Source organism: Osmerus mordax, chromosome 15 (assembly GCF_038355195.1).
Source record: "Osmerus mordax isolate fOsmMor3 chromosome 15, fOsmMor3.pri, whole genome shotgun sequence".
Lineage (NCBI taxonomy): Eukaryota > Metazoa > Chordata > Actinopteri > Osmeriformes > Osmeridae > Osmerus > Osmerus mordax.
In genome coordinates this window covers 16246138-16272537 of record NC_090064.1, presented here as the reverse complement: position 1 = coordinate 16272537, position 26400 = coordinate 16246138, and the positions used below count along the sequence as shown (strand labels likewise).

General features: G+C 41.9%; 3 protein-coding genes across 6 annotated transcripts; all 3 read left to right on the top strand.

Moving 5' to 3' along the window:
- Positions 1-917: 917 nt before the first annotated feature.
- Positions 918-6319, top strand: commd3 (COMM domain containing 3). 3 transcript variants are annotated; one of them, XM_067251828.1, is made up of 8 exons: positions 918-1077; positions 2904-3015; positions 3229-3292; positions 3362-3396; positions 4490-4550; positions 4659-4715; positions 4797-4859; positions 5998-6319. In XM_067251828.1, exons 1-8 carry the CDS (start codon positions 939-941, stop codon positions 6055-6057), a joined length of 591 nt encoding a protein of 196 aa, XP_067107929.1. In that variant the 5' UTR covers positions 918-938; the 3' UTR covers positions 6058-6319. The 3 variants fall into 3 exon arrangements, with proteins under 3 accessions (XP_067107929.1, XP_067107930.1, XP_067107931.1); XM_067251829.1 differs by having other exon boundaries at positions 927-1077; positions 4659-4676; XM_067251830.1 differs by lacking the exon at positions 4659-4715 and having other exon boundaries at positions 927-1077.
- An 838-nt stretch (positions 6320-7157) lies between these two features.
- On the top strand, positions 7158-15915 carry bmi1a (bmi1 polycomb ring finger oncogene 1a). Of its 2 annotated transcripts, none has more exons than XM_067251827.1 (10): positions 7158-7497; positions 10957-11087; positions 11450-11546; positions 11912-11967; positions 12372-12422; positions 12954-13062; positions 13474-13519; positions 13804-13902; positions 14032-14112; positions 14615-15915. In XM_067251827.1, the coding sequence occupies exons 2-10, from the start codon at positions 10970-10972 to the stop codon at positions 14921-14923; spliced, it is 966 nt and encodes a 321-aa protein (XP_067107928.1). In that variant the 5' UTR covers positions 7158-7497; positions 10957-10969; the 3' UTR covers positions 14924-15915. The 2 variants fall into 2 exon arrangements, with proteins under 2 accessions (XP_067107928.1, XP_067107927.1); XM_067251826.1 differs by having other exon boundaries at positions 14600-15915.
- Positions 15916-18828: 2913 nt separating this feature from the next.
- Positions 18829-22856, top strand: spag6 (sperm associated antigen 6). Its single transcript, XM_067252056.1, has 11 exons — positions 18829-18883; positions 19067-19162; positions 19280-19446; positions 19901-20084; positions 20159-20364; positions 20783-20956; positions 21124-21276; positions 21581-21772; positions 21958-22074; positions 22427-22572; positions 22793-22856. The coding sequence occupies exons 1-11, from the start codon at positions 18859-18861 to the stop codon at positions 22854-22856; spliced, it is 1524 nt and encodes a 507-aa protein (XP_067108157.1). The 5' UTR covers positions 18829-18858.
- Positions 22857-26400: the final 3544 nt, after the last annotated feature.

Here is a 26400-nt window from a genome sequence, read left to right as displayed (position 1 = left end):
CACACAAAAAGAATGACTGAATGAATGACCCTTCCTGAAACTCTTATCAACAGCAGTCCAGGTGCGAGGTCATGACCTCTGACCTTCATAAGCTCCAGATCCGTGACGCAGTTGTTGTTTAACAGTCGTTTAACATATTCACGTCAGTTGAGGACAACATATATTCACTCAAAACATTTTATTTTGTATTTGTTTTATTTTGGCGCATTATCAACCTATACAGCGTTAATTTCCATAGGTTAACTGATTAGATCTTTTGGAGGTGGATGTGACTGTCAGCATGAAGCGAATGGTTTCCTCTTGCCTGCTGCAACGCCGCAATGTCCCCTTAGGGATCAATAAACTACCTACAACGAGACTACTAGCCTACATCTAAACCATAGTTTATGAGTAACCCGTGTCTTTGTACTATTAATTAGGTAGGCTTCAATCAAATCAATAGCCCTACCTACATAATTGCCTTAGAGAAGGTAGATTCTATCTAATACAAATGTTTCTTATTTTAGGCAGTTACAGTCAGACATTTGACAAAGCAAATTGTCAGTACCCAAACAGCTCTTGTACGACTACCTATAGAAACCCAGTCCCTATACGCTACCGTAACCCAAACTTGTGGAAGTAGGCTATTGAATTTCAGTGGTGCCATTAGCCTGGGTTCTCTATGACACGTCTTTATTGTTTCACGGTGGAAAACATATCCGTTCATGAAAATCTTAGCCAGGAGTTGGAATCGCCATACATCACGAACATATTTTTGTACTATTGATGACCCAGCAAGTATTTAATAACAGCCTTTAGTCGTTGACTCTGTCATTTTCATTGGTGAACCTTATAGGACAAAAGCTCTCGCGCCCAGTCTGCCCCGCTCGTGTTGCGCGCTGCATGCGTCATCTGATCACATCACGTGATTTAGTGTCGTGGGTCATTCCTCGCGCAAGATGGAGTTGTCGGAGTCTGTGCAGAGAGGGCTGCAGACGCTAGCAGATCCGACGATTTTCGACTTGAAAACCTTCACCGTGTTCATAGAGGTTGCTTTTCGAAGTTTACTCTCTGCCCATTCCGATCACAGTATTCTAGGTAAGATCGTCGCCTCTGCAAATCGTCTTTGTTTGCCTCATCTTCTTCCGGTTTTCTCTGAATTGACAGACCCTCGGAGTTATGGTTTTGCAGCACTTGAAAAACAAAAATAATGTGCCATCGTCGCCGTCTATGGGTGTGTTTAGCATGTTTATGGTTGTCGGGAGTCACAAGACGGTGTTCTACCTATTTTGGGAGTGCTTCTATTCATTAGGATACACGGGCATGAGCTGGGTGGATATTGTCTGAACCACAGCCTAATCACATCCAGGCTGTAGAAGTTAGCAAAGCTAATAGACTGGGATTGACTGAATAGATTCTTGAGTCTGATAATAAAGCTGAACTGAACTTAAATATTCACAAACAAAAGGGGTTAGACACAATCTGGTCACATCGACAGCACAGAATCTCTCTCAATTCAAATGTGCTTTACTGGCATGAATGTCAGAATCAGAATCAGAAAGGGATTTATTCGCCATGAAAGTTTGCACAGACAAGGAATTTGCTTTGGCAGGAAGGTGCATACAATAAACATATACCTAAAATTTATATATGTGGACTAACTATACTAAGGGTACATAAACTAGCAGTACTAAGTGGGATTAGAATAGAATTAAATATACAATAAAATTCTATTCTAATCCCACTTAGTCACGATAACAATGTTGCCAAAGCATCAAATATCAATTAAACACAATAAATACATAGATATAGATGAAATGAATGAAAGCATTGATTACATGTATTTGTTGTGATGAATTATGTATGTGTGGTGTGTGTGTAGGTCCTTCACTGTCCCTCATGTTGTGGCATGTTGATACATATTGAGCAGCAAGATATACCCTTCTCCTAGGAGTATGATTCTTTTGAGAGGTCATTAAGATCTTTTACATCTGAGATTACAAAGTGGAATTTGCTCAAGTAAATATTCCTTATTTCTTTGAATGGTTTACAATGTAGGAGGACGTGTCTCTGTATGTCTCTCTCTCTTTCTAAGTCTCTCTCTCCCTATCAGCCATAAGACCACTGACAGTGTTATTCACTTCACCTATCTCGTTGTCATGGCATCTGTCAGTGGGTGGGATATATTAGTTGGGAAAGTGAACATTTTGTCCTCAAAGTTGATGTGTTATAGAAGCATCGCTTCTATATGCATCGCTTACCTGGGGAACACATGGCACCAGGATGCACTATGGGAAGAAGGCCAGCCTGCAGAGGCAGTGTGATGCTTTGGGCAGTGTTCTGCTGGGACACCTTGGGTCCTGACATTCATGTGGATGTTACTTTGACACGTACCACCTGCCTAAACATTGCTGCAGACCACGTACACCTTTTCATGGAAACGGTATTCCCTGATAGCAGTCGTATCTTTCAGCAGGATGTGTCCTGCCACAAAGCAAAACTTGTTCAGGAATGGTTTGAGGAACACAAGTTCAAGGTGTTGACTTCCCCAGATCTAAATCCAATTGAGCGTCTGTGGGATGTACTGGACAAACAAGTTCGATCCATGGAGGCTCCACCTCACATGACTTAAAGGATCAGCTGCTAACGTCTTGGTGCCAGATACCACAGCACACCTTTAGCAACGGGGTTAGGGCTGTTTTGGTGGCAAAAGGGGGCCTACACAATCTGGTGATCATAATGTAATGGTGGGTCAGTGTATATATTTATATAGTGTGAAATCCATATGTAAAGAAAACTTACCGTAACAGGGCCGTACATGGATAGACCCAGAGAGACCAACGACAGGGTTTATACCCGGGGGTGAGACTTGAGTAAAATACGTTTTTAGGGACTTAATTCCACGGTTTGTTTTGATTCTATAGATCAGCCTGAGTTGAAACTAATCGAGCAGGTGTGTCTGAAACAGTGTCACGTGGCAGTGACCTCCTGCATACTGGAGGGAGTCAAACTAAACGCAGACAAGTCCACAGTAAGGTACATATTTAGATTTGACACAGGCTGCTGTTTTTACATGTGTTGAAAACATCAAGTATCAAGCACCTCCCATTGTCAGAGATGTGTTAATGTGTGTGTGATATGGTAATATACATAAGGTCAATACTCAAACTATTCAAACATATTTACAGAAGCCAACAATAACAAAAAGTGTTTCTGTAAAAAAAAAATATTGGTTACTGTGTCATTCAGCTCCTGCCTCGAAGACAACCGGTTTGAGTCTGAAAGAGTGGAAGTGTTCTACAGTTTATTCCAGGTGAGTGTTTCATATTTGGCCTTTTCTCATTCCTGAGGGATCATCGCTCATAACTTTTTCTCTCCACAGAAACATAAAGGTGACCTAGAAACCCTATTGTCAAGGTAAGTTATAGCTTAGCACAAAGCTTTTTAAATACATTATTTATTCATTGATGATGATTACAGTGTTCTCTAGGCAGCGTTTTTAACCACACAAGTAATTTTATTGCTTGTTTCATAAAATCCTTCATATATAAATAATGTTCATTTTGTAAGTTCACTGATTGATCCATCATACAGCAGTTTTTACACAGTAAAACTTTAACCTTAATCTATCAACATACCCTGCCTCAGTTTCACACCATGAGTTGCTAAAATACATTAAATAAAAATGGTTGTCTGAGAGTGTTCAATACAGTTTCATTAAACCGTTGAATTGTTAAACTATTGCTAAGTGGAAGCAGAAGATGGATGAGACATCCATAAATGCCTTTATTTGATCAATGAATACCTTCACATAACTTTTGCAACATTTAGCCCTACCTTATGCTTACATTACATTTAGTCATTTAGCAGACGCTCTTATCCAGAGCGACTTACAGTAAGTACAGGGACATTCCCCCGAGGCAAGTAGGGTGAAGTGCCTTGCCCAAGGACACAACGTCAGTTGCATTACCGGGAATCGAACTGGCAACCTTCGGATTACTAGCATAATATGTATTCACTAAAGGTAGACAATTATAACATTCGAGAATGTTGTCCTCGTTCTGTCATCGTTTACGTTTTTCTGAGCCAGTGCACGTGTGTGATTTGACAATTTGGCTCAAACAAACTATTTAAATTGGTTTCTTTTTTCTATGGGGTTTTAGGGTTCTATGGCTTTTTACGAGTAGCATTTGTTTGTATTGCATTGATAAAAGACACATTTACATTGTAATTAATCACGCTGATTGTGGTCTTTGTTGTTGTGTTGACAACCAAACGTTAAAACAAGAATCTGTCCTTTCGTTCCCTGTTGCGTGCAATTTGTTAAATGGAGTATTTCCAATATCGTTAACGATAATGAGTTATAAAAGAGATGTAGCCTACTCCTAAAATATTTGTGTTTTTGATTAGTTTTACATGTATATTAGACTACATTTCATTTATTTCTTGGTGCTTAGCACGTTTTAAGCTGTCATCATTGAATCTTCTGAATTTTTCTTTCCTGTTGCAGTATAGGAAGTGGTCCACCCCATGTCAATGACGTATCGTGGCGTCTAGAGTATCGCATTAAGGTAGGGATAGAGTTGTAATCTTAATATTACTAAGCTACTAAAGATAATAGTTGGTTAAAACTGGGTAATGGCAATGTAGGACTATAGCACGTTTGTCTTTTTTTGCAGAACGGGCACGTGCACAAGGTCAACGAGCCTTCCTACCTTATTTCCCTAAACGTCGAGGTGTGTATTTTTATTTATTTACAGAAATTAAAAAGGTAGCTTATTGGCCTCCTTGTCTCTTATGGGTTTCCTTCTTTACAGAATGGCGACATGGGAAGGTCTTTAGAGGACGTTCAATTTAATTGTACAATGGAGCAACTACAGGTAAAGTATTTAGATAGAAACTTGCATATTTTGGTGCAAAAGTTGTGTAGAAATTAGGTTTACAATATTCACATTAACATATCAGACTTGTATTGCTAATATGGTCCTTAGTTTTGACACATTTATAATGCTGAATAAATGCTGTTGATACCGGTGTCATCAACTGGTTTGTCTGTACTATTTTAACGATATGAATATTTGAGTTCATTTAACAAATGCAAATCACATAAGTTATCATGTTATATAGAAACTGTAACTTTGTCAATGCAAATCAGTACCAGTAGCTTAGCTGTAGTAAAAACATGGCAGAGCATATTTAAAAAAAACGGTGCAATCATCAAAAATGTGAAATAAAGCTTTCATCATAAAATCATGTTTACACATATTAATGACTTGACCATTGTTATTCCTCCTCGAATACGGCCTCTGTATAACGTGTCTATTATGACGAATGCATCAAGAAACGAATACAACCTTATTTTGTTTTAACGCACCGCACAAATCAAATAACGTCGACTGTGTAGCATTTGATCCTATATTAAACTTGTGTGAATTTTACGTCAGGGAAATGCTCTCTTTTGTCTAATGAACGCCTTGGATGTTTGTAGTTTACATCGTGTCTAATTGCGTTGACAATGCTTTTGTCACATGACATTGTCCATAAAGCCTTCTTCATAAGGTGCCCCCTCTATTAATTTGACTGAATTTATCCGCAGTGGTTTTCTAAGACAGTACAGTAGCCTATACTATACTGTAGTACAGTACTATAGGCTACTGTTGAAAGACTTAACTACAGTATTTATGTGGTGTATAGGCTATAACCTGTGTGAAGAACTAAAACCTAGTCTTTTTGGGAGGTCGAAAGAAAGTTAACTGTAATTTTTTTTTCAAAGTTATTCTCCTGAAATCTATCGTCTTAACAAGTCTCTCACTTCTCCACAAACGGATCTCAATCTTAGTTCATCTATATATTTTTTCCTCTGTGTAAATTATCTGACATTTATATTTTGATGACCTCTGTCAATGCTTTCCTTTCTACCTAGTTCTGGTTGAATAATGCCGACGCTTATTCAGTCAGAATAAAAGTTTTAGAGCGTCTCCACGATGTTGAAATGAACCGATGTTGCCTTGTGTTTAGGATCTGATGGGGAAGATGAAAGATGCGGCCAAGAGTCTGGAGAAAGCTACGCAGTTCTGAACTCGTAGCGGAGACGCCCTGCGAGCACAGTGGAGTCCGGTTTCTGAATGTGTCCCTATACTCCTCCCTGCTCATTCACCTTAAATATAGCCTACCGCTGACACCGGAATTTTCACCGAGCACATTCACCGAGCGTTCATACTTTTGCTGTTGTTTTATTATTTGACATTAAATTCATAGATAATGTAGGCCTACAACTAACTTGGCTTGAGTCGTAGGCTGTCTATAACGATTTGCAATAAAGTTTCTAAAATGACTGCTATCTTATTTGACTGCTTGTGTATTTTATAAATCCGACAATGTATTCATCAGTCGCAGTATAATGGAAATATGCTTATTTAGATGTAGACCATCATGCTGCGGGTTGTAATGCCATCACTTTCAAGTCAAGGAGCCCTGTCCAGAGATGAAGATGTCTTTATTAGGCTATATGTCGCTAAATTGGAATATCCTCCGTGAAGACAGATATCCTATCGGAATAGCCTCCAGTGCTGCAGTTTGACCCGTGTTTTCTGGGGGGAAAGCTACCCCGAGGAGGAGAGAGCGTGAACATAATGGTAATTATGTCAAGAGTATCGTCTTGGTTTATCCATCACCTCAAGATGGCTCGAATATGGGCTATTTAGACATTCAAGACGTATTTTTCTTTCCCTGACGTTAGTGGAATTATCAACGTGGCTCACGTGTATAATTGGACCTTTCGTTATTGGTTACCTACGCAAGACTGTCCACTTGCTCTACGTAGCCTATTTATTAAATAAGCAAGGCAGAGGGCTGGCGCTCAGGAAGATGAACTGTCGATGAAAAGCAACGACTCTGTTTCTGGTAGAATCGCATTGTTCACCAAGCAGCGATGCTGCAACTTACTGTTGTCTTGACAGCACGTAACGTGCTGTGCTATCAAAAGGTTCGAGCAATATGCTTAGTAGCAATTAAACTGTGGAGGCTAAATGAAATTCTTTGTGTTGAAGTACAATACATTGTGAATGTAAACTGGCGAGGTTCGCATACACCGACACTAATTTCCAGGCCACCCTTAAGGAATGAGACCACGTGATCAGAGCGGGGCGGTCGAACCACAAGCCATTTTGGGGACGGTGTCAGTTTCCACAGAGCACACACTGCTGCATTTTTCAAGGGGCCGATTTTGGAGGCAAAGTTATCGTTAACGATATCTGACTGTCTGGGACGCACAGTCGAAAGTCTGGAATCTACGGCAAGAATAGATATTTCACTCACTCCGAGTCAAAAACGGGAGGAAAATACGAATTTTACGCATCTGAAATGAGCTCCGCTTTGCCTTGCGCTCTGAGCAATTGACAGCGTCTGCAGCTAGTTTTCAAGATGGCGTCTCGGCTCATATTCATTTTCTGCTGATCGCCTCCTAACTTTCATTGTCTATTCGTCTCCAGTCTCACAGTTCACCGGCCAAGCCATTGGGTATGTAATATTCGATATCTGTTCTTACCAAAGGATAATTTACAAATTGCTCCCGTGCACTTAATTGTGATTTTCGTGCTTACGAATGTGTACCGATCTATGGTGGATGCAGGGCTTTGACAGTGGCTCGCGCTTACCGACGTGGAGCCCTGTCCTCGCTGCTTTCTAAATTATGACCCCTTCTCCTACACACATTGTCAATGCATGTCAGAGAAAAACAAATAGCGTTCTACACTGTTTAATGTAAGCAACTGGTTAGTATTGTTTTTTGAAACCTACGTGAACGTCGTTTATATTTTTTCAAAATCTGTGATCTCGATCGAACAAGACCGAGATTAGGGAGATGTTCTCCGTGGCCAATACTCAAACTGCCCCCCATATTGATATACTTACTCACAGTGTCTTCATTTTATAGAAATATGTTCTTCTGGATGTTGGTAACTGGTCACTGTTTTTGCTTTACGCATAGGTTGCCGGGTTATGGATTTATTAACTTAAGTTCTTCATTTGGTGGACTGTCCTATGTGCAGGACGAGTGGTGAACCATCACTTCGCCAATATTTCAAATCTATCAGATTGTTCAAACAAAATTTCACGTAAAAGAGTGAACAATCCCTGTTTAGGTTGTCACAGAGTCTGCACAGTTTTATCGTTTTTGTCAACATTGTGCGCTGGTGCTGAGCACTTTGATCGGGCGTTATCTCAGTAGTCCCAAACAGCCCAATTCAAATAGGGTAAGTGTTATATTCAGTGGTGTCTTCATAGTTTTATGAACGCTCCAATGACGTGTTAAGGGAGATGATATGTCCTCTTCAGTTTAAAACACTGTGATGTTTGTTAATATTTGCAATTGGAAACTGTTCTAGCGCCTCTGCATTGTGTGGTCAGATAACACTGTTGTGCGTGTGAAATAAGCAACCCAAGTTTTGAATAAGGCCTAAATATTAGGGGTTAAGAATGTGTACTTCCAGGGTCTGTGGTGAATTGTTTTAGTTGTTTGTGCCTTTATGTTGCCGCGTCATGATCGCCTATTGAGTGTCCCTCTACCTTACAGAGCCTTTAGCAAAAGTCTTGCGCTGGCAGCGACTTTGTGACGCCGTTCTGTCAATGCCATCTCTGGAGGATATAATAATGTCCAGCGTTATTATTCCGAGTTGCTTTTCGATCATGATTGACGACAGAGTATCAAAGCAAGGCCCAACTGTGTTAATTTAGTTGTCTTCAAGCTCGAGACCATGGGTGAAGGGTGATTCAAAGTTGTGCCTTGTTGCAGTATGACTATAGCCAAGTGTAATTCAAACAGGGTTCCACCACAAAGATAACAGGTTTTAGATGTATACATTTTATTTAAAATAAATTGAGCATGGTGGAGGGGGGTCCATTATGTAGCGTTCTAGACTGAATGGTCTCGAGCCTTTTGGGTTAATTTTGTACTGTGACATCGTATCTGGCACGTGACGCATTCCCATTAATAGGTCGGTATGTCACTTATGCAGTCAACAGGGTCGCTTTTCTAATGTGGACTTTTGAGTCAAGAATGAAAAAGATTCAAACTTAAACCATGCACGGGCTTTTATGGATTTGATCTGATATGAGTTTATGTGCCCCCCTGTAGATTCACTGGAAGCAAACACAGAGATTTGTTATGGGCAGGCTTATGGTAGGCTATTGGGATAACAGTTGTGCAAACATGTAGTCGATCGATTGATGGGGTAACAGTGTTTACGTTAGGCTACTCAGGATGCGTCACTGAAGTCGGCAATCTCAAAAACCGCCTTTTATCATCCTTCTCCAGGTTGCAGAGAGGACCCTGTGTCATAACGGAGGATGTGACCTTTCTCTGGAGTCTGAATTATGTATTTCTTAAAAACAATTTGACTCTAAGTTTATTATGTGATGTGCTGTTGCATGTCCTTTCTCTTCATTACCGTGAATGATGTTCCGTTTGGAATCATGTCACGCGTGAAGGCTGTAGCTATATGGATGATGAGCGCATGAACGTATTTTTGTAGTTTCAACATGTTCATGATGGTCGTTTAAGCAGCTTCATGACCCATCTTGTGATTTAAACAACGCTTTATAGTAAAATGAAGACGCTCACTATTCATTTGTTTTGACGTTAAACTACACTATTTTGTGTAGGCTGTGCCGATTTCCTGGAAGAAAAAAAACAACTAATTTGCAGTTATTTGTTTCGTAGACAGTTTTAATCAAAGTCTCGTTTAGGCATGAACAGACATCGGTCTTCAGCGCTAAGTGCTGGATATATTGCCTGTATAGTCTGGCTTGCGGTCTTCATGCACGACTGCTGAATATACCCATGCAGTGTATAGATTTAGTTGTGCATAAACTTGGAGAAAAGACGTTCAGACGGTGTGGAGGTCGAGCTGTGTGGTGTTGTTCCACTGACTGCCAATAACTTATGCTTGGTATTACAGCACGCATACGGAAACGGCACAATCAACAGAAAACGTTGTCAAAGCTACATTTTGTTTAATTACACCTGTGCGCACAAGAATAAGACAAGGCACATCAACGAAGAGTAAGAAATTGCAAATACGGTTGTGTAAAAATTGTGCTCCATACAAATAAAATCGTATCATTATTTTTTCGAGGCGTTTTTTTTTTTTTTTTTTTTTTACAAAATGGCAGCCATGATGTCGGGACCAGCGGTACCCAATTCGCAATGCGAGGGACGGACAGACATTTAGCCTATTATTCTTCCATGTATCATAAGCGGAATTAGTGATTACATTTGTCATAAACCGAGTCTTCTCTGATTGGTCACGGGCAAGATGCCAAGTAGTGCAACCGAAGTTGCCATAGAAACGGCCAGATTCTTCGTGTTTTTTACACCTGAGACTGTGTGATTCAGTGTTTTTTCTCTGCACCCGCGAGTTTGACGGTTAATTAATTCATAGAATGGTCAGAAATATAACTTAAATCCATCCAAATGAACGCTTGCTCTCTCCACTGGTGAGCGCTCTGATTCGCGCGTCCTCAAACACTTGTCTTATTTCTCTAACACGCATTATAGCCTAACGTCTAACTGGTACGACGTTGGGTGAAGCTTTCATAGTCCTTGTCAGTCTGCCACCAAATTCTTTGGACGATTCAGGGGCACTATTGTGTCATGGTGATAGGGTGGGAGGCTCGAGATTGGTCTCCAATCTGTAACACGTGGTTTTGAATTCAAAGTTGAATAATATCTCCACCCCCCAGTTGTCGTACTCTGAGAACGACCAAGCCGTTGATTTGGTTGTTATAGTATTAGCATAAAGTATGATGTTTCTTTAACACCGACAAAACAACCCCCTTCCAAATGGTTTAAATTATTCAGCATGTGATGATTGACCAGAGCAAACTGGGTAAAGTCAGTTCTCTCAGTGTGCCAATATTATTAATTTATAAAATGATTGTCTAACTTGTATTCCCCCCCGTGCTGGTTCTCGCTGTTAGGACTGTCCATCCCATGACGATGCATCGAACAACTAGAATCAAGATAACCGAGCTTAACCCGCATCTCATGTGTGTTCTGTGTGGCGGATACTTCATCGACGCGACGACAATAATAGAATGTTTGCATTCATGTAAGTTCTGGAACACTTTGTAACGTTCAAAAGAGTCGCCTTTCATACAAAATGAAAAGCTTTGGCATGAAAAGAAGCAATGGGCAAAGATAAGTGTACTTGAACGCAATCCAATCCTGTTTATTTTAATTGGTTAGTAAGCATTAGAGTGTAAGGATGCAGTGTGTAGGACAAACCAATAAAAGAATAAACAGGATTGGATATCACAGTAACCATTAATAATAGAGAATATTTGACATGTTGTTTACTTGAAACCCCTCTTTAGTAAACGTTTGATCCATCGTGGCAGACATACTTAGCTGAAATGGGCTGTGCATACACATGTTGAATAACTAAAGGCTTGGTTTCTCAACGGGTTGCAGTTTGCAAGATGTGCATAGTGCGTTACCTGGAGACCAGCAAGTACTGCCCTATCTGTGACGTGCAGGTGCACAAAACCAAACCTCTCCTCCACATCAGGTGAGTACTCCAGGCTGTGGCCCTCACAGCTTCTGTCAGGTCCACTCACACCACAGTCAGAGCTCTGCGACATGTCAACATTTGAAGCAGGGGGTAGTATTAAAATAAATAATGGTGTGTTTTTTCTTTAGCAAAGTCCGAACCTTGAGTATCTGATATGTAATTACCACACCGGAGGAAATCCCTCAGATGTTTTTCACTTGATCAGTGTCCACCATCTTCCTATTTGGATGAAGTTACAAAAATATTATTCTTGGCTAGGAGATTATTACTTGTTAAAATATAGTTTTTATTCTTCACACCGACTAAAGATGGTGATAGTCTGATAATCCACACAATTCGTGAAACTGTTCCTTTCTTTTAAGGTCTGACAAAACTCTTCAAGACATAGTTTACAAGCTGGTTCCTGGTCTCTTCAAAAGTAAGATCAGTTTACTGTTGGTCTCACTTTCTGTGTTCTGTAAGATCAGTATACTGTTGCTTGAGGTCTCACTTTCTGTGTTCTGAATGGAAGTTGTTCTGTTACTTTGTTTTTGTGGTTTTAGTTCACAAAAAAATACATTTCTTAACATCCTTAAAGTAATATCCCATGGATTCAGAAACCAAATTATTTTGATTTAAAATGACACTTATGTATGAATAATTTTTCTATAAACAAATAACTATATGAATGTGATGTCATTTAACAAATATATGAGAGAATGAGGTTATTTGCATGGAATGGAGTGGAATTCTTTAGGTAATAAGCAATCTTTATTATTAATGCAACAATATCTGAGAGAATATAAAAAAAAATGACTTGAGACCTAATATTTTTCTCTCCAGATGAGATGAAGAGGAGGAGAGATTTCTATGCAGAGCATCCAGCTGTAGATGGTTCGTCTTACAACAGCTTATTTTATTTTTCTCCATGCAGAAAAGTTTCTGTTCATGTTATTATCAAATAAATTACTAATAATTTGTACGGTTTATACTTAGTCTGTGGATGACAAATAATGTTCAGATTAGACATTTACCCTCCAGCGTACTTTTATTAGATTTCACATTTGACTCATTCAGCAGGCAGTTTTATCCAGAGCGACACACAGAAATGGTACATTAAAGTACAGCAGATATCAAGCCTCAGAAGTGTGTAGTTGTATCAGCATTTAGGTGGTTAGAGTCAAGGACATGTCTTTATTTAACAGCACAGTGCAACGATAAACACCCTCATGTTTTCACTGCATACATTTTGTGGGTGTAGTCTGTCACAAGACAGAGCTGTCTCGTGATGCAACTTTTTGGAAAACTGCAGGATGTTCATACCTGTGTTTCTTCTCCTTTTTCTGTCTTTTTGCTCTTTTTCTCTTTCTCTTTCTAATGCTGTCTTCCTCCCTCTTTCTCTTTCGTTCTCTCTCTCCCTCTCAGCTACAAACGGGTCGAACGAGGATAGGGGCGAGGTGGCTGATGAGGATAAGAGAATCATCACAGACGACGAGATCATCAGCCTCTCCATCGAGTTCTATGACCAGAACAAGTAAAACATGCTCATCATGTCCATCTGTCCTCAGTGACAAGGATTTAAATTTCTTCCTATCAGTTTTTTTGTAGTGGTTTCTATGTGTAACACTTGAATAACTAGGTTACTGATATCGATGCACTTTGAGACAATAAAGTTTGTAATTATATCGTAGGCTGATTATGAAAAATAAATCTGAATTATTTAATTTATAACTATTTTACTGTATAATTTATAAGCTTAATATCAGTAAAAAATTTATCAGTTAGGACATATTTAATAAATGTTGTTCATAGTGCTTAAATTTTTGTTAGAAGGCACACATAGTTATTTAACACTATCCAGTATTGCAACTAAATGTTCTGTTATATATTATTATTGAATGATATTAACACACTATGATTTCCCTGGTGTGTGTCGTCTGTGAAGGGTTAAGCACACCCTGGTGACGGAGGACAAGAATCCTAAAGAACAGGTACGCCTGGTCTGGGCTGGTCATGTGGAAACCATGGCAACTCACTGCATGCTCCTGTCCTCTGGTTAAAAATATGAATTTACACAGTTAAAGCACATGTTCTTAGCTTGACAGTTAAAGCACATGTATGTTCTTAGCATGATCGCAGTGGACCAACGACCTCAATATTTCTTCTCCTGCCTGGCAGTTTATCTACTTATTAATATATAAACACTGAAGAGAAGCATTGTTTCTAAAAAACATTTTTGTATCCATATGGGTGATAATGATGATGTTTCGTTTAGCCCAATCACAAGCGGTACCTGCAGTGTCCGGCAGCCATGACGGTGATGCACCTGAGGAAGTTCCTGCGCAGTAAGATGGACATTCCCAGCAACTACCAGGTAGAAGACACTGTGTGCGTGCGTGTGCGTGTGTGTGTGGCTCAATACTCTTAGCTTCACCTCCTTTTGGAATCAGAATCCTAGTTGTGCTTTTGGTCCTCAACATCATGTCTTGTTTTGCTTCTGAAGGTTGAAGTGATGTACGAAGATGAGCCACTGAAAGATTACTACACATTAATGGACATAGCTTACATCTACACGTGGAGACGGGTAAGCTACTGCTTTATAAAAGAAATTGAGATTCTAAAAATATATTTGCTTCCTTTCAGGACAAGGTTATTCTGCAGTCTAAACGTTTGGTTTCATTTGTAAATATATAGCTACTGTTGTTTCTCCAAAAATCATTGTGTCTTATGCAGCATGTGATTAAAGTACAATTTATTTTTATACATGATATCCACACAACGCCAGTGTAGTGGGGATGGGTGAAGCTTAGTGGTTAGAGCATGGGGATTGGGATTGGTATAGCTCAGTGATAGAGCGTCTGACTGCTGATCAAGAGGTTGCAGGTTCAGATCCACCCTGGGAGCTCATTCTAAATGAAATTCATCATAATACATTACATGATTACAGGCGCGTGTGTTTCATTATACATACAGGCAAATCTGTCCCCCCCCCAACACATCCTCAGTATACATCTAAAAATCTGTCCCACCCACATATGAAACCAAGCCTATGCCCCTGCATGATCATCCAGCCCTCTGCGTTCCAGAACGGGCCGCTGCCACTCCAGTACCGCGTGCGGCCCAGCTGTAAGAAGATGAAGCTGAGTCAGCAGGCCGGCCGCTCGGGGCCCGAGAGCGACTCGGCCAGCGACAAGGCCAGCAGCCCTGCCGACGTCCCCTCCACCTCCTCCTCCCTCCCCAGCCCCAGCACCCCCCTGCAGTCCCCTCACACAGGCTTCCCCCTCGGCCCCGGAGCCCTCAACGGGGCCTCCACCTCTACCCAGGGCCGGCCGCACACCTTCAGCGGCAAACCTCGCAAGGCCTCGATCAACGGATCGTCCACCTCCTCCGGATGACCCTCTCTCGGAACCCGGCCCCTGACCTATGACCCCCCCCCCCTCTCCAGCCAACGCCAGAACGTTCAGCCACCGTTTCCATGCCAACGTAGTTCCATTGTCGTAGACGCTCTCTTTTTTATTACTGTTGTTGTTTATGAATATAATGAAATGTGTAAGTTTAACGTAGTGGAAGTGGATCATTTCAATAGGAACAGGTTGAGGTTTTGTGATGAAGACGAAGCTGGCAGTGTGACAGCGTTGGGAGACTGTTGGATATAATGGCCAGCGTTTAGTATCCTGAAAGCTGCATTTTTATTTTACAGATGTGACTGAAGATAGCCTTTATATATATTTTTTTCTTTACTTTTAATGATTTATTCAAACAAATGTGTTGACTATTTTAAGCGTGTTTTCCAACCTATTGTCAATCAGTTTAAGCATGGTCATGAACTGTTTATTCCTAGAGATGTCTGAAACGGTTGGTTTCCTCTCCAGTTCAGTTCTGTCACTTGGCAACGCGACGCGGTCTTGAAGAAAAATAAGAGCGGCCATAATGGGATTCATATGGAACAAGAATCGTACATTTTGGGACAGTGTTTGGGATTGGTAGAGATAAGGAGCTGTTTGGTTTATTTATGTACAGCGCTTTAATTAGCCTAGGCTACTTGAAACGTTTTTTCTTTTTTTTGTAGCTGCCGTGGAAACGAATTGAGTAGGCTATCATTGATTCGTAGGCCTATATCTTTGATACTGATCACCAAGCAAACTGGCAGGTGTAAACGCTCATAATGTACATAGCGATGCAAATTAAATCAGTGATTGCGTCATATGTTCTCTAGCTCCAGAGAATGGTTTGCTCTTCTAAATCCACCAACCTCACCCCCCATTTCACGCTCTATGACAAATGTTTTGATGTCTCCCGTGTCCTTCGTATTTGTATCGCTCGATTGTATGGACAACTATTGTATTGTTACTGTTGCACAGTATAAAAACATCTAAATAAAAACATTTTACACTTATTTTTTTTAAATTTGTTTTGTGAAATGCATCTCAGAGAGTAGGCTTGGCTTCTTGGGGTTTTGCGTCCGCCAGAGAGTTCATTTGGTCTGTAGCTTTTATTTTTTAACGTTGACATATCTATGTAGGCTATATGTATTTTGGGGTGGTTGAATAGCCTAATTCTAACCCACAGACAAAGCGAAACTTGGAAAATGCACGGGATGTCTAGTGCATGCGCACCATGGATTTTAACCCAATGAAAAGATGACCTGCCAAAGAGTTATGGTAAATTAACGACATTAAATTAAATGCCTTGGCTTTGTGGTTTAGGTAGCTATAGGCCTACCTAAAATATCTGATTTGATTCTAAACTGTTTATCGATAAAATATTTTTTACTAGAATAATCTTCATACACATAAAGCTGAAAGCCCATTTCCGTAAGAGAGGCATTTTCAATTTGTTATCTATAGCCTACTTGTCTTCCATTCGTACCATTTTAACGTGTTCAATTTCATTTATAATCGTCTCATTGCTAACCTGTCGAGTAGCATTTCGATAGCCTGTTTCAGTTCAAGTCCCATTGTTTCAATGGAACGTTAATAGCCAACATCTGCCTATTTTATTTCATACTTTAGTCGCGTGACGCATTGTCAGTCACCTAGCTAAAAGACAAATGTGATTTCTTTCCCGCCTCACATTTAAGTGTTAATTCAAAATAATTAAATGTTATTTGAAGTCATCCCTATAATATTTAATTAATTTAGTTAGCCTATAATTAGGCAAGATTCAGCCTAAGTAGGCACGCCCATGCCTCAAGATTGTGAAGGATTTGTTCTGAAATAGTTTTTTTATAATTAGCCTAATTGACCACTGAACACATCAACAAAAGCTGTATTTTCAGCAGTGAGCAGACCCGCAAAGAGAAGTAGACTATCGGTGACGTATGAGTAGTAGTCTTAAGGAGAGAACATTTCCATAATTACCGTAATTTCTAACAATTAGGCCTATCTGGACAATGTCAAATGGTCTGTGTGCATTTTTCTGATTGTCTTTTAATGTAATATATGTTTATTCATTTACCTGCAGGCATTCTTTTTGTTGTTGTTGTAAATCACGGGCCAACAAAAAACGGGTTTATGCATTGTCATTTTGTGACGATTTTATAGACTACATAATCCCATGCTGTTTACAAAGATGTTGACGTGGATACAAATTCCGCAAAATTATATAAATCATGTAAATAATTATCTAAGACTATTTATTTAAATTGTATTAATTTAAGACGCTTTATCCAGGTATCGGTGATATCCAAGTATGATCCAGTAGCCTATTTGCATAATTAGGCCTACAAGCGAACGCCACTGCAGGTTTAACGCACAATAGCCACGTTTCAGTGTTTTATGGTTTGTCAGATTACCTATCCTAAATGATTAGGCTTTTTACATACTTTATTTTGAGAATCTCAAATATCTCATGACGACGGAAACATTTAAAACGCATGCCGTAAAGACATCATGTTAAGTATAACATTATTAACACAGAAACACTTTCTGAATACATTATATTGGACCTTAATTTAACACAATGAGCCCTAAATTCATGTATTGTAAAAGGCTTTCCTTCAGTAGCCTAGGCTACAGTAAATTGTCATGGGAGTGTGTCACTATTTTGCCCCAACCCACTTTCCTGTGTAGGCTAACAACAAGACCGATGAAGAGGATACATCCAGTTCATCTCTGTACAGGAATCCTCTCCTCGTTGTCTATGGGGTTTTAAAACATTTTCATCGGGTGCCTCGAACGCGAAACGTTAAACAATTTGGGACATTCTAGATGATTAAAACAAAAACAAAAACAATGTTTTGTAAAACAATTATTTGAATGCACTATTGATTTCATATTAACCTACAAACTACGGGTGGCTCAATGCTTTGTCTGTATAGGACCACACACTGTAGGCTACTTCGCAGAACTTCAGAATGACAATAAGAGCTTGAAAAAGACAGGTAGCCTAATTTATGACGTTTGTCCATGAAATGCAATGATTACGTGTCATTTGAGATAGGCTAATGTTAGGTTGGTAAGCACTTCATAATCCCAGGGGGAAATTGCGATATTACAGCATCCCATATAAAAATTAATCATAATCAAAATCAAAATAAACAGGTTACCAATAGAAAATAGCCTACTCAGGTTTGATCACGGGGCTGAACATCAAAAAAAAACATTTTCACGGGCCACATAGGCTATGGAGGCTATAGGGAATGAACAAAACAATACAATTTAACGCTGGTGTCACACTATAGGCTACAATATACCACAACACAACACTATACAGAAACACTATACACTAACAAATAAGTTAACATTATGATTAGAAATTTCAAATCGTTTTCAGAACACACTGGCCTATACGATCATTCGACAATCTTATATCATCAGTATGGGGATAGGCTTTTCTAAACGGCCTTGAACAGCTGAGGGTTTAGCTACAAGTAAGATGTGAAATACGAAAGACTGGACTTGGTAACAGGATACAATGTGGCTTTATGAGACAGATGTTTCACTGCTACCACTCAGTGGTGAACGCAATTTAAATGAAAAACAACAGTAGGCTACTGTTTGCATTCACTTGTCTGCAAGAAATCTTACGTTGCGTCCCAACAGTAATAAATTTAGAGATTCTGGTATATTGCTCTATCCTTTTAGCATTTTTGTTGTTGCGGGAACTAGGCTAGCCACAGGGCACGAGCTGTTTTCGCAACCATTTCTGCTTCCGGATTGTTGCTAGGGCAACTGTAACACGCTAACCCAAACTTGAAGCTGAAACAGAAACGCTGCATCCCATTGCACGAGAAAGCAGTGGTTTAAGAAGAATTCACGACAATAATACTTTTTTGTTGTAGTTAATAACTACGTTGGATTTTTTTTAGGGTTTTTATGAGATTTTAGTTATGAGTCAACGACAGGTTTTGCAAGGTAAGATGAATTGATAATTATGTGGCGTGATGTGAGTGAATCAAGAAATTCGGCAGTACTGTACTGTAAGAATGCACTGTTCAGTACCGTGGCACCACTACAGTAGGCACGTTCCTAGAGCCACTGTAACCCACTTGTAGATTTAAAGTATGCCCATACATCTCGTTTCGTTTTCCCCCCCAGTGTTTGAGCAGTATCAAAAATCAAGAACACAATTCGTGCAGACTGTTGCCGAGCTTGCGACAAGACCACAAAACATAGAAACGTTACAGAATGCAGGTAAGTTGTCGTCTCCTCTCCCCTCTCACACACTGTCACACACACACTCTTTATTGCTCTCTCTCTGTCACACACACACACACAAACACACAAACTCCCTGCCCCCCTCCCTCCCAGGTGTGATGTCTCTGTTGAGGCCCCTGCTGTTGGACGTGGTTCCCACCATCCAGCAGACTGCAGCCTTGGCTCTGGGACGACTGGCAAACTACAACGACGACCTCGCAGAGGCTGTCGTCAAGGGAGACATCCTACCACAACTCGTCTACTCCCTGGCTGAGCAGAATGCAAGTTTTACCTACCACCATGTGTGTCTTTGTGTGTGTGTGTGTGTGTAATCCAGGGTCATGACCCTGAATGGGAGTGTGTGTGGAGGCAACTTGGCATTTTGCCTGGGGGCCACTTCAGCAAACCTAAGGACCTCTTCACCTAAGAGCAGAGCCTTTCTCTCTCTGTCTCTCTCTCCTTCTTCCTCTCTCTCTCCCTTCTCTCCTCTCTCTCTCTCTGCCCTCTCAGTCGTGTCTAAGTGCCCAGACCTAAAGGGTGCAGAGTTCACAGGACAATCTTGACAAAATGGGGTCTTGTTCGTAGCATTTCTCAGGAACCAGAAGCTTAGATTTATAATAGTCCTCTTTTGTGTATGCGCATGTGATGTGTGCATGGGTGTGTGTAATGTTGGTGTATTATATGTGTGTGTGTATGTGATGTGTGTATAATGTATGTGTGTGTGTGTATGTGTAGAGGTTCTATAAGAAAGCAGCAGCCTTCGTGCTGCGTGCGGTGGCCAGACACTCTCCGGCGCTGGCCCAGGCGGTGGTGGACTGTGGGGCGCTGGACGCGCTAGTCGTCTCCCTGGAGGAGTTTGACCCCGGGGTGAAGGAGGCCGCGGGCTGGGCCCTGGGGTACATCGCTCGGCACAACGAACGTACGGACACGCACAATCTCACACACACACACACACACACATCCTCCCCCCAAACACCTGTTTTCTGTGTGCAGACCTGTCCCAGGCAGTGGTGGAGGCAGGGGCGCTGCCTTTCCTGGTGCTCTGCCTCCAGGAACCCGAGGTAGCCCTGAAGCGCATTGCAGCCTCCGCCCTCAGCGACGTGGCTAAGCACTCCCCTGAGCTGGCCCAGACCGTGGTGGACACGGGCGCCATCGCCCACCTGGCACAGATGGTCCTCAACCCAGATGCCAAGCTCAAGGTGAGGAGGAGGGCGAGGAGGTCGAGGAGGGTGAGGACCAGAAATGGCAAAAGTACTCATCCTTCACTCAAGTGGAAGTACAGATACTCATGTTTAAAATGACTCTGGTAAAAGTTGAAGTACCGACTACACCTTTTCGCTCAAGTTAAAGTAAAGAAGTATGGGCTTTGACATACACTTAAGTACAAAGTAACCATTATTACTACCTGTTTTAGTGTTTTAGTAAAAAGTTGTCTGAAAAATTGTGAAGTACCGATACCAGAAAAATCGACTCAATCAACTACACTTTGGTACTTGAGGAGGGTGAGGCTTAGTGGATGAAGGGTGCTGAGCTTAGAGGAGGAGCGGGTGAGAGATGAATGTTAGTGACTCTGTCAGTAACACCCTCCCCTCCCCCCTACCCCCCCCCCCCCCCCAGAGGCAGGTGTTCTCGGCCCTCAGCCAGATAGCGAAGCACTCTGTGGACCTGGCGGAGCTGGTGGTGGAGGCGGAGGTGTTCCCGGCCGTGCTGGCCTGTCTGAGAGACCCAGACGAGTACGTCAGGAAGAACGTCACCACGCTGATGAGGGAGATCACCAAACACACTCCTGAGGTACTGACAAACACACACACACACACACACACACCACACACAGACACACTAAGGTACCACACACACAACCACATGCTCTTATATTCATCCACACTTAAAGGGAACCGTATCAGTTAAGTTTTATACTTATGTTCACAGACTGACTGCCTGTGTGTTTATGTGTCCAGCTGTCTCAAATGATCGTGAACACAGGGGGTGTTGCCGCGGTGATAGACTACCTGGGAGATTGCCGTGGCAACGTGAGGTTGCCGGGCATCATGATGCTGGGATACGTGGCGGCTCACTCTGAGAACCTGGCCATGGCGGTCATCGTCTCCAAGGTGTGTGTGTACGTGTGTGTGCGTGGGTACGTGTGTGTGTTGAGGCCTTTCTCCTCATCAACTTCCTGTCCAGGTTTAATGTGCAAGGTGACTGATTTAATTCTCCTGTCTGTGTGTCCCCTTGTCCATCTGTCTGTCTATCCCACGCCTGTCTCTGTCTGTCTCTCTGTGCCTCTGTCTGTCTCTCTGTGCCTCTGTCTGTCTCTCTGTGCCTCTGTCTGTCTCTGTCTGTCTCTCTGTGCCTCTGTCTGTCTATCTTCCTGTGTGTGTGTGTCTGTGTGTGGTTGCTCCTCCCGTCCTCCAGGGGGTGCCCCAGCTGACCCTCTGCCTGTCTGAGGAGCGTGAGGACCACGTGAGGGCTGCCACGGTCTGGGCCCTGGGGCAGCTGGGCCGCCACACTGCAGAGCACGCCCGCGCCGTGGCCAGCGCAGGAGTGCTGCCCCGCCTGCTGGGGCTCTACATGGACACGGACAGCTCCGAGGACCTGCAGGTCAAGGTAGGGTCACCCAGCAGGGGTCACAGGTCAGGGGGCGTCGGTCCGGCCGTGGTGGTAGGGGGTGTGGCCGGATGGAACACACACAGACAAGGGACTCTGATCCTGATGTTTGTGTCAACCCCCTCTATCTCCCTACTTCTACCCCATTCTCTCTCCTTCTCTCCCCCCTCTCTCTCCCTCCCCAGGCGAAGAAAGCTCTGAAGAGTATCCTCCAGAAGTGCACCCACCTGCCAGCCCTGGAGCCCCTGCTGTACGACGCCCCCAGCAACATCCTCAAACACGTGGTGGGCCAGTTCAGCAAGGTGAGGCTGGGGAGGCTGTGGAGGCTGGGGGGTGGGGGGCGAGGTCAGGTCAGCAAGGTTAGGCTGTGGAGGCTGGGGGCTGTGGAGGCTGGGGGGGGAGGCTGGGGGGGGGAGGCTGTGGAGGCTGGGGAGGCTGGGGGAGAGGCTGTGGAGGCTGGGGGGGGGGAGTGGCCAGGTCAGCAAGGTGAGGCTGGGGCTCTGTATAAGTTGCTCAACATACACAACACCCTCACCATTTAAGCTGTAACAGTGTACAACAGCTGTATTCACTACATGAATCAGATGCCATGTGAATGTTAGTCCACCCTGGTGGGTAAGGCAGCAGTGTTGAGGGTGGTGTCTCTCGGCCCAGGTGCTGCCCCACGACAGCAAGGCGCGACGCCTGTTTGTGACCAGCGGGGGGCTGAAGAAGGTGCAGGAGATCAAGGCTGAACCTGGCTCCGCCCTGCAGGAGCACATCACCTCCATCAACAACTGCTACCCTGAGGAGATAGTCAGGTACACACACACACACACACGCAACAACATATCTAGATTTCCACACGTCCATCACAGAGCTCTCCCAGTCCTGTGTGACTCTGTGGAGGTGAGATGGTTTGTGGAGGTGAGATGATGGGTGGCGGTGAGATGATGGGTGGAGGTGAGATGATGGGTGGCGGTGAGATGATGGGTGGCGGTGAGATGATGGGTGGAGGTGAGATGATGGGTGTTGTTACAGGTACTACTCTCCTGGCTACTCTGAGACTCTGCTGGAACGAGTGGAGAAATACCAGCCTGTCTGAGGGCATGACTCACCACAGGACATCAGCTCACATCCCTCTGCACACCTGAGCTACACACCTGAGCTACACAGCATCCTCACAACTATGATACTGTGAGAGGACCCCACATATATAGTGAATTAAAATGTTTCTTAATTAGTATGGATTATGTTGTGTTTTTATTGTTTCTTTTTTTTTTACTTCATGCCTGTTGGTTTTATATTTTTGTACCACATGTCAATATAACAAATTATGATTATTTAAAGATGTATGTGAACATTTGAAGAGACCCATTGATGGTTTTCTAAATAAGTCATGAATGTACATATACATTAACACATTTGTGACAGTACACACTGAGATATGTTGGTTGGAAATGGCAGAAAATACAAATTGTACACATTTGGATAAAAAATAAAATAAAGCACCCAATAATGAACGTTGAACAAGAACAGTCAAAACGATGTAGAGTAGAAACTAAAATTAAGTTAAAGGAAATGTTTTCAACAGAAGCAATAGTGGGTCAAATAAAGATGACCGTCAGAATGCGCTGCTATTCTGGTTCCATGTTACCACCTTAAAATAAAGTTGCCTTTACTGAACATAATTTAATTTGGGGAATGTCTTTCTCTATCGTATCCACCCAAAGCAAATAATTATCCAATATAACATATATTTAATGAAAACCGAATTCGTATCAACGAATATTTGATGTAAACACGTAATTTCGCTTTATAAAATGAAAAAAAGAGTATTTCACTTTTAGACTCCGTTCAGACCTCGCTATCTATCTCTCTGACGGTACAAGGTGTCTTGCGCCCCCTGGCGGCTGTTCTTCCTTCTCGGATTTCCAACAGCTGCGCAGCACATGGCGACCCACTCTTTGTTTATTGTTGCCAGCATGGCTCGAGTCGAGATTTTAATGACGGTAAAATGAATAAATAAATACATAAATAGGCTAGCTGGCCCGTGAATGCATTTAGAGCGCGTCCGCGTTTTATCTGTAGCCTAACATGCGTGGTCTGTGCGGGTTAGCTGCAAACGCTATCCCCAGTCCTGTTAGTCATAAGTAAATAATACAATAGGCCTATTTAAAATATTGTGCAATTAAAGATTTGGGTTATAGAGTGATACGCAGGTTCCGCTTGGAAACGTAGGCTGTATGGTTACAGAATTTTCTGAAACGATCCTATATATCCCAATATCCTATTTGCAAACCCTGCGTGATGTTGGCTTCGGGCTATAGGCTACCTATCGACAATAACAGAGATAGGCAAATTACAGTAGCAGACGGAAGTTTTGCATAAAATTCTAGGTTATAGGCTGTCCTTTCAAGTTGACACAGGCCTACTTCTTTATTCTCATAAAATTAAATTTTCTTTGAAAATTTAGTCAATTCTAACCTTTGTTCTAGTTAGCGTCTTAAATGTATGGTACCAGAGCAGCCTATAGGATTTTGGGTTCTAATTTTTACTTGGTATAATACATTTGACTATAGTAGGTTTTGACAGACAGCATGCAGTCTCTAAATGTAGAACCTAGAAGTCTCCAGACTAAAGTGTTCTGGAGTATTGGGGTTAAAGTTAATTTAGTCACTATAGGCCTATTCTTGTTCAACGAAGTCAATACTTGTTTTATTCCCAATGAAGCATGTAAACTATTAGCAATTAAGTTACTATTGATGTGAGTAAAAAACTAAAAATAGGCTACAGTATAGTAGATAATAGATGATAGTAAAAATTGAAAAAATTAAACAATGAAAAAAAGCATGCTCTTGTATTTGTTCAATATTTGATTGTCTTTTAAAATATAATTATATGTAAAAAATTGCAAGGGTGTACATTTCACTGGTAGGCCTATGCTGTGTTTTTAAGGTCAAAGGTGAAAATCGTTCGATAAATACATTTTCTCTGGCCGTTTTTCATAAACGTGTTACGTAACCTATTTAGGACAAATAAATGAAAGTATTAGATTAATCCTGTAGCCTAATATAACAATTTTTGTTTAACGAAAAATATTGAGGAAAAGACCCTTTGTGGTTAAACAGTTGGCCTACAAGTTTGAAAAACGTTATTAAGAGTTACTGAGGGATATGACGCGGACCTGGTAGCATATATCATGTCGCGTGCGTTCCATGTATGTTTGACGTTAACCTGGTGCGCGTTTCCTGTGGTCATTATCTCGCGCTCACACGAGGAACACCACAAGACAAAAACCAACTACAAAACGAAGACTTAAAAAGAATAAAAGGTACAAAAATAAACGAAGCATTTAGAGTTTAGCAGACCAAGTGCTTTATTGATTTGAGTGAAGTTCTTATGGAATGGAGTGTATTGTTATTATAATTATGACCAATATATGTGTAGAACAATAACCATTATAGAACAGGAATTGACCTCACATAAGACAACTCTTAACGATCAATTCTTGACAGCAACACACACACACACACACACATACACATACATACCCACACAATCAACCACACACACACAAAATGCTTTAGCAATGCTTAAAAAGTACTCTGGGTCACCACCAAGTTCAAGATGGAATCTGCAAGGGAGATTTTCCTTATTTTTACAGTTCTGAGTGCAAATGCAAAAGGACACGAAAAAAGGTCTGACATGTAACAGTATGATTTGGGTTTGTTCCGCAAATATCCAGATTTCTAAACTAGTCTGCGTCGTTTTTTAAAATCTTTCCTATCCAAGAAAAATCCCACCCTTGCAGATTGTGTCATTGTCGATCCCTTAACACTTAAAATTCCACATCCATACATCCTATCTCAGGGCTTGAATGTCCACATCTTTCTATGCATGTAACACACCCAGTACCCCCCCCCCCCCCCCTAACAAACTAACTAAACAAAAACAAATAAAAAATGCAATTGCAACAGTATAGAACATTTAAACGGTACAATATTCTCTGAGCTCATAAGGGGCGACCAGAGGAGAGAGCCTGGGGTGAAATGGTGTCCGGCTGGATAGCTGACCCCGGTTACCGAGGGAAACCAGTCACCGGTGTGCGATGAGAGGAAACGTGGACAACCCCCAGCAGGATGGGGTCAGGGCTGAGTCCATAGTTGGATCCAAGTCTGTGAAATGGCAAATGTTCTCAGAGCTAGAGGACTCAGTTTCCCAGCATGCTCAGTCTCTCCCTTTTCAGCCAACACCAAGACCAACACTGAGCTAGATTATAGGGTGCGTGTGTGTGCACAGAAAGCGTTAGCCAGTTTAGCAAAGAGGTTATACATATTCACTGTAGCGAGTCCAGGACTGACATGAGGTCTGTTGGAGATCCTGGTGCAGGGATGGAGAGACAAGGTGGAAGAAGGAGAATGAGAGAGGGAGAAAAACAGTCTCCTGAGCATTGGAAGTATAAGAAGAAGCCAGTCAAGAAAGAACACCTAAACACCGATACGACAGTCACACAGAAGTACACACTCCACTACCACGATGCACACACACTCACTGCACGCAGGCCCCAAAGGGTAAACCAAGGGTTCACATCCGGCGGTATGAGCCCACAGACGCTGATCTGAGGTCAGATTCCTGTCTTCTTTCCA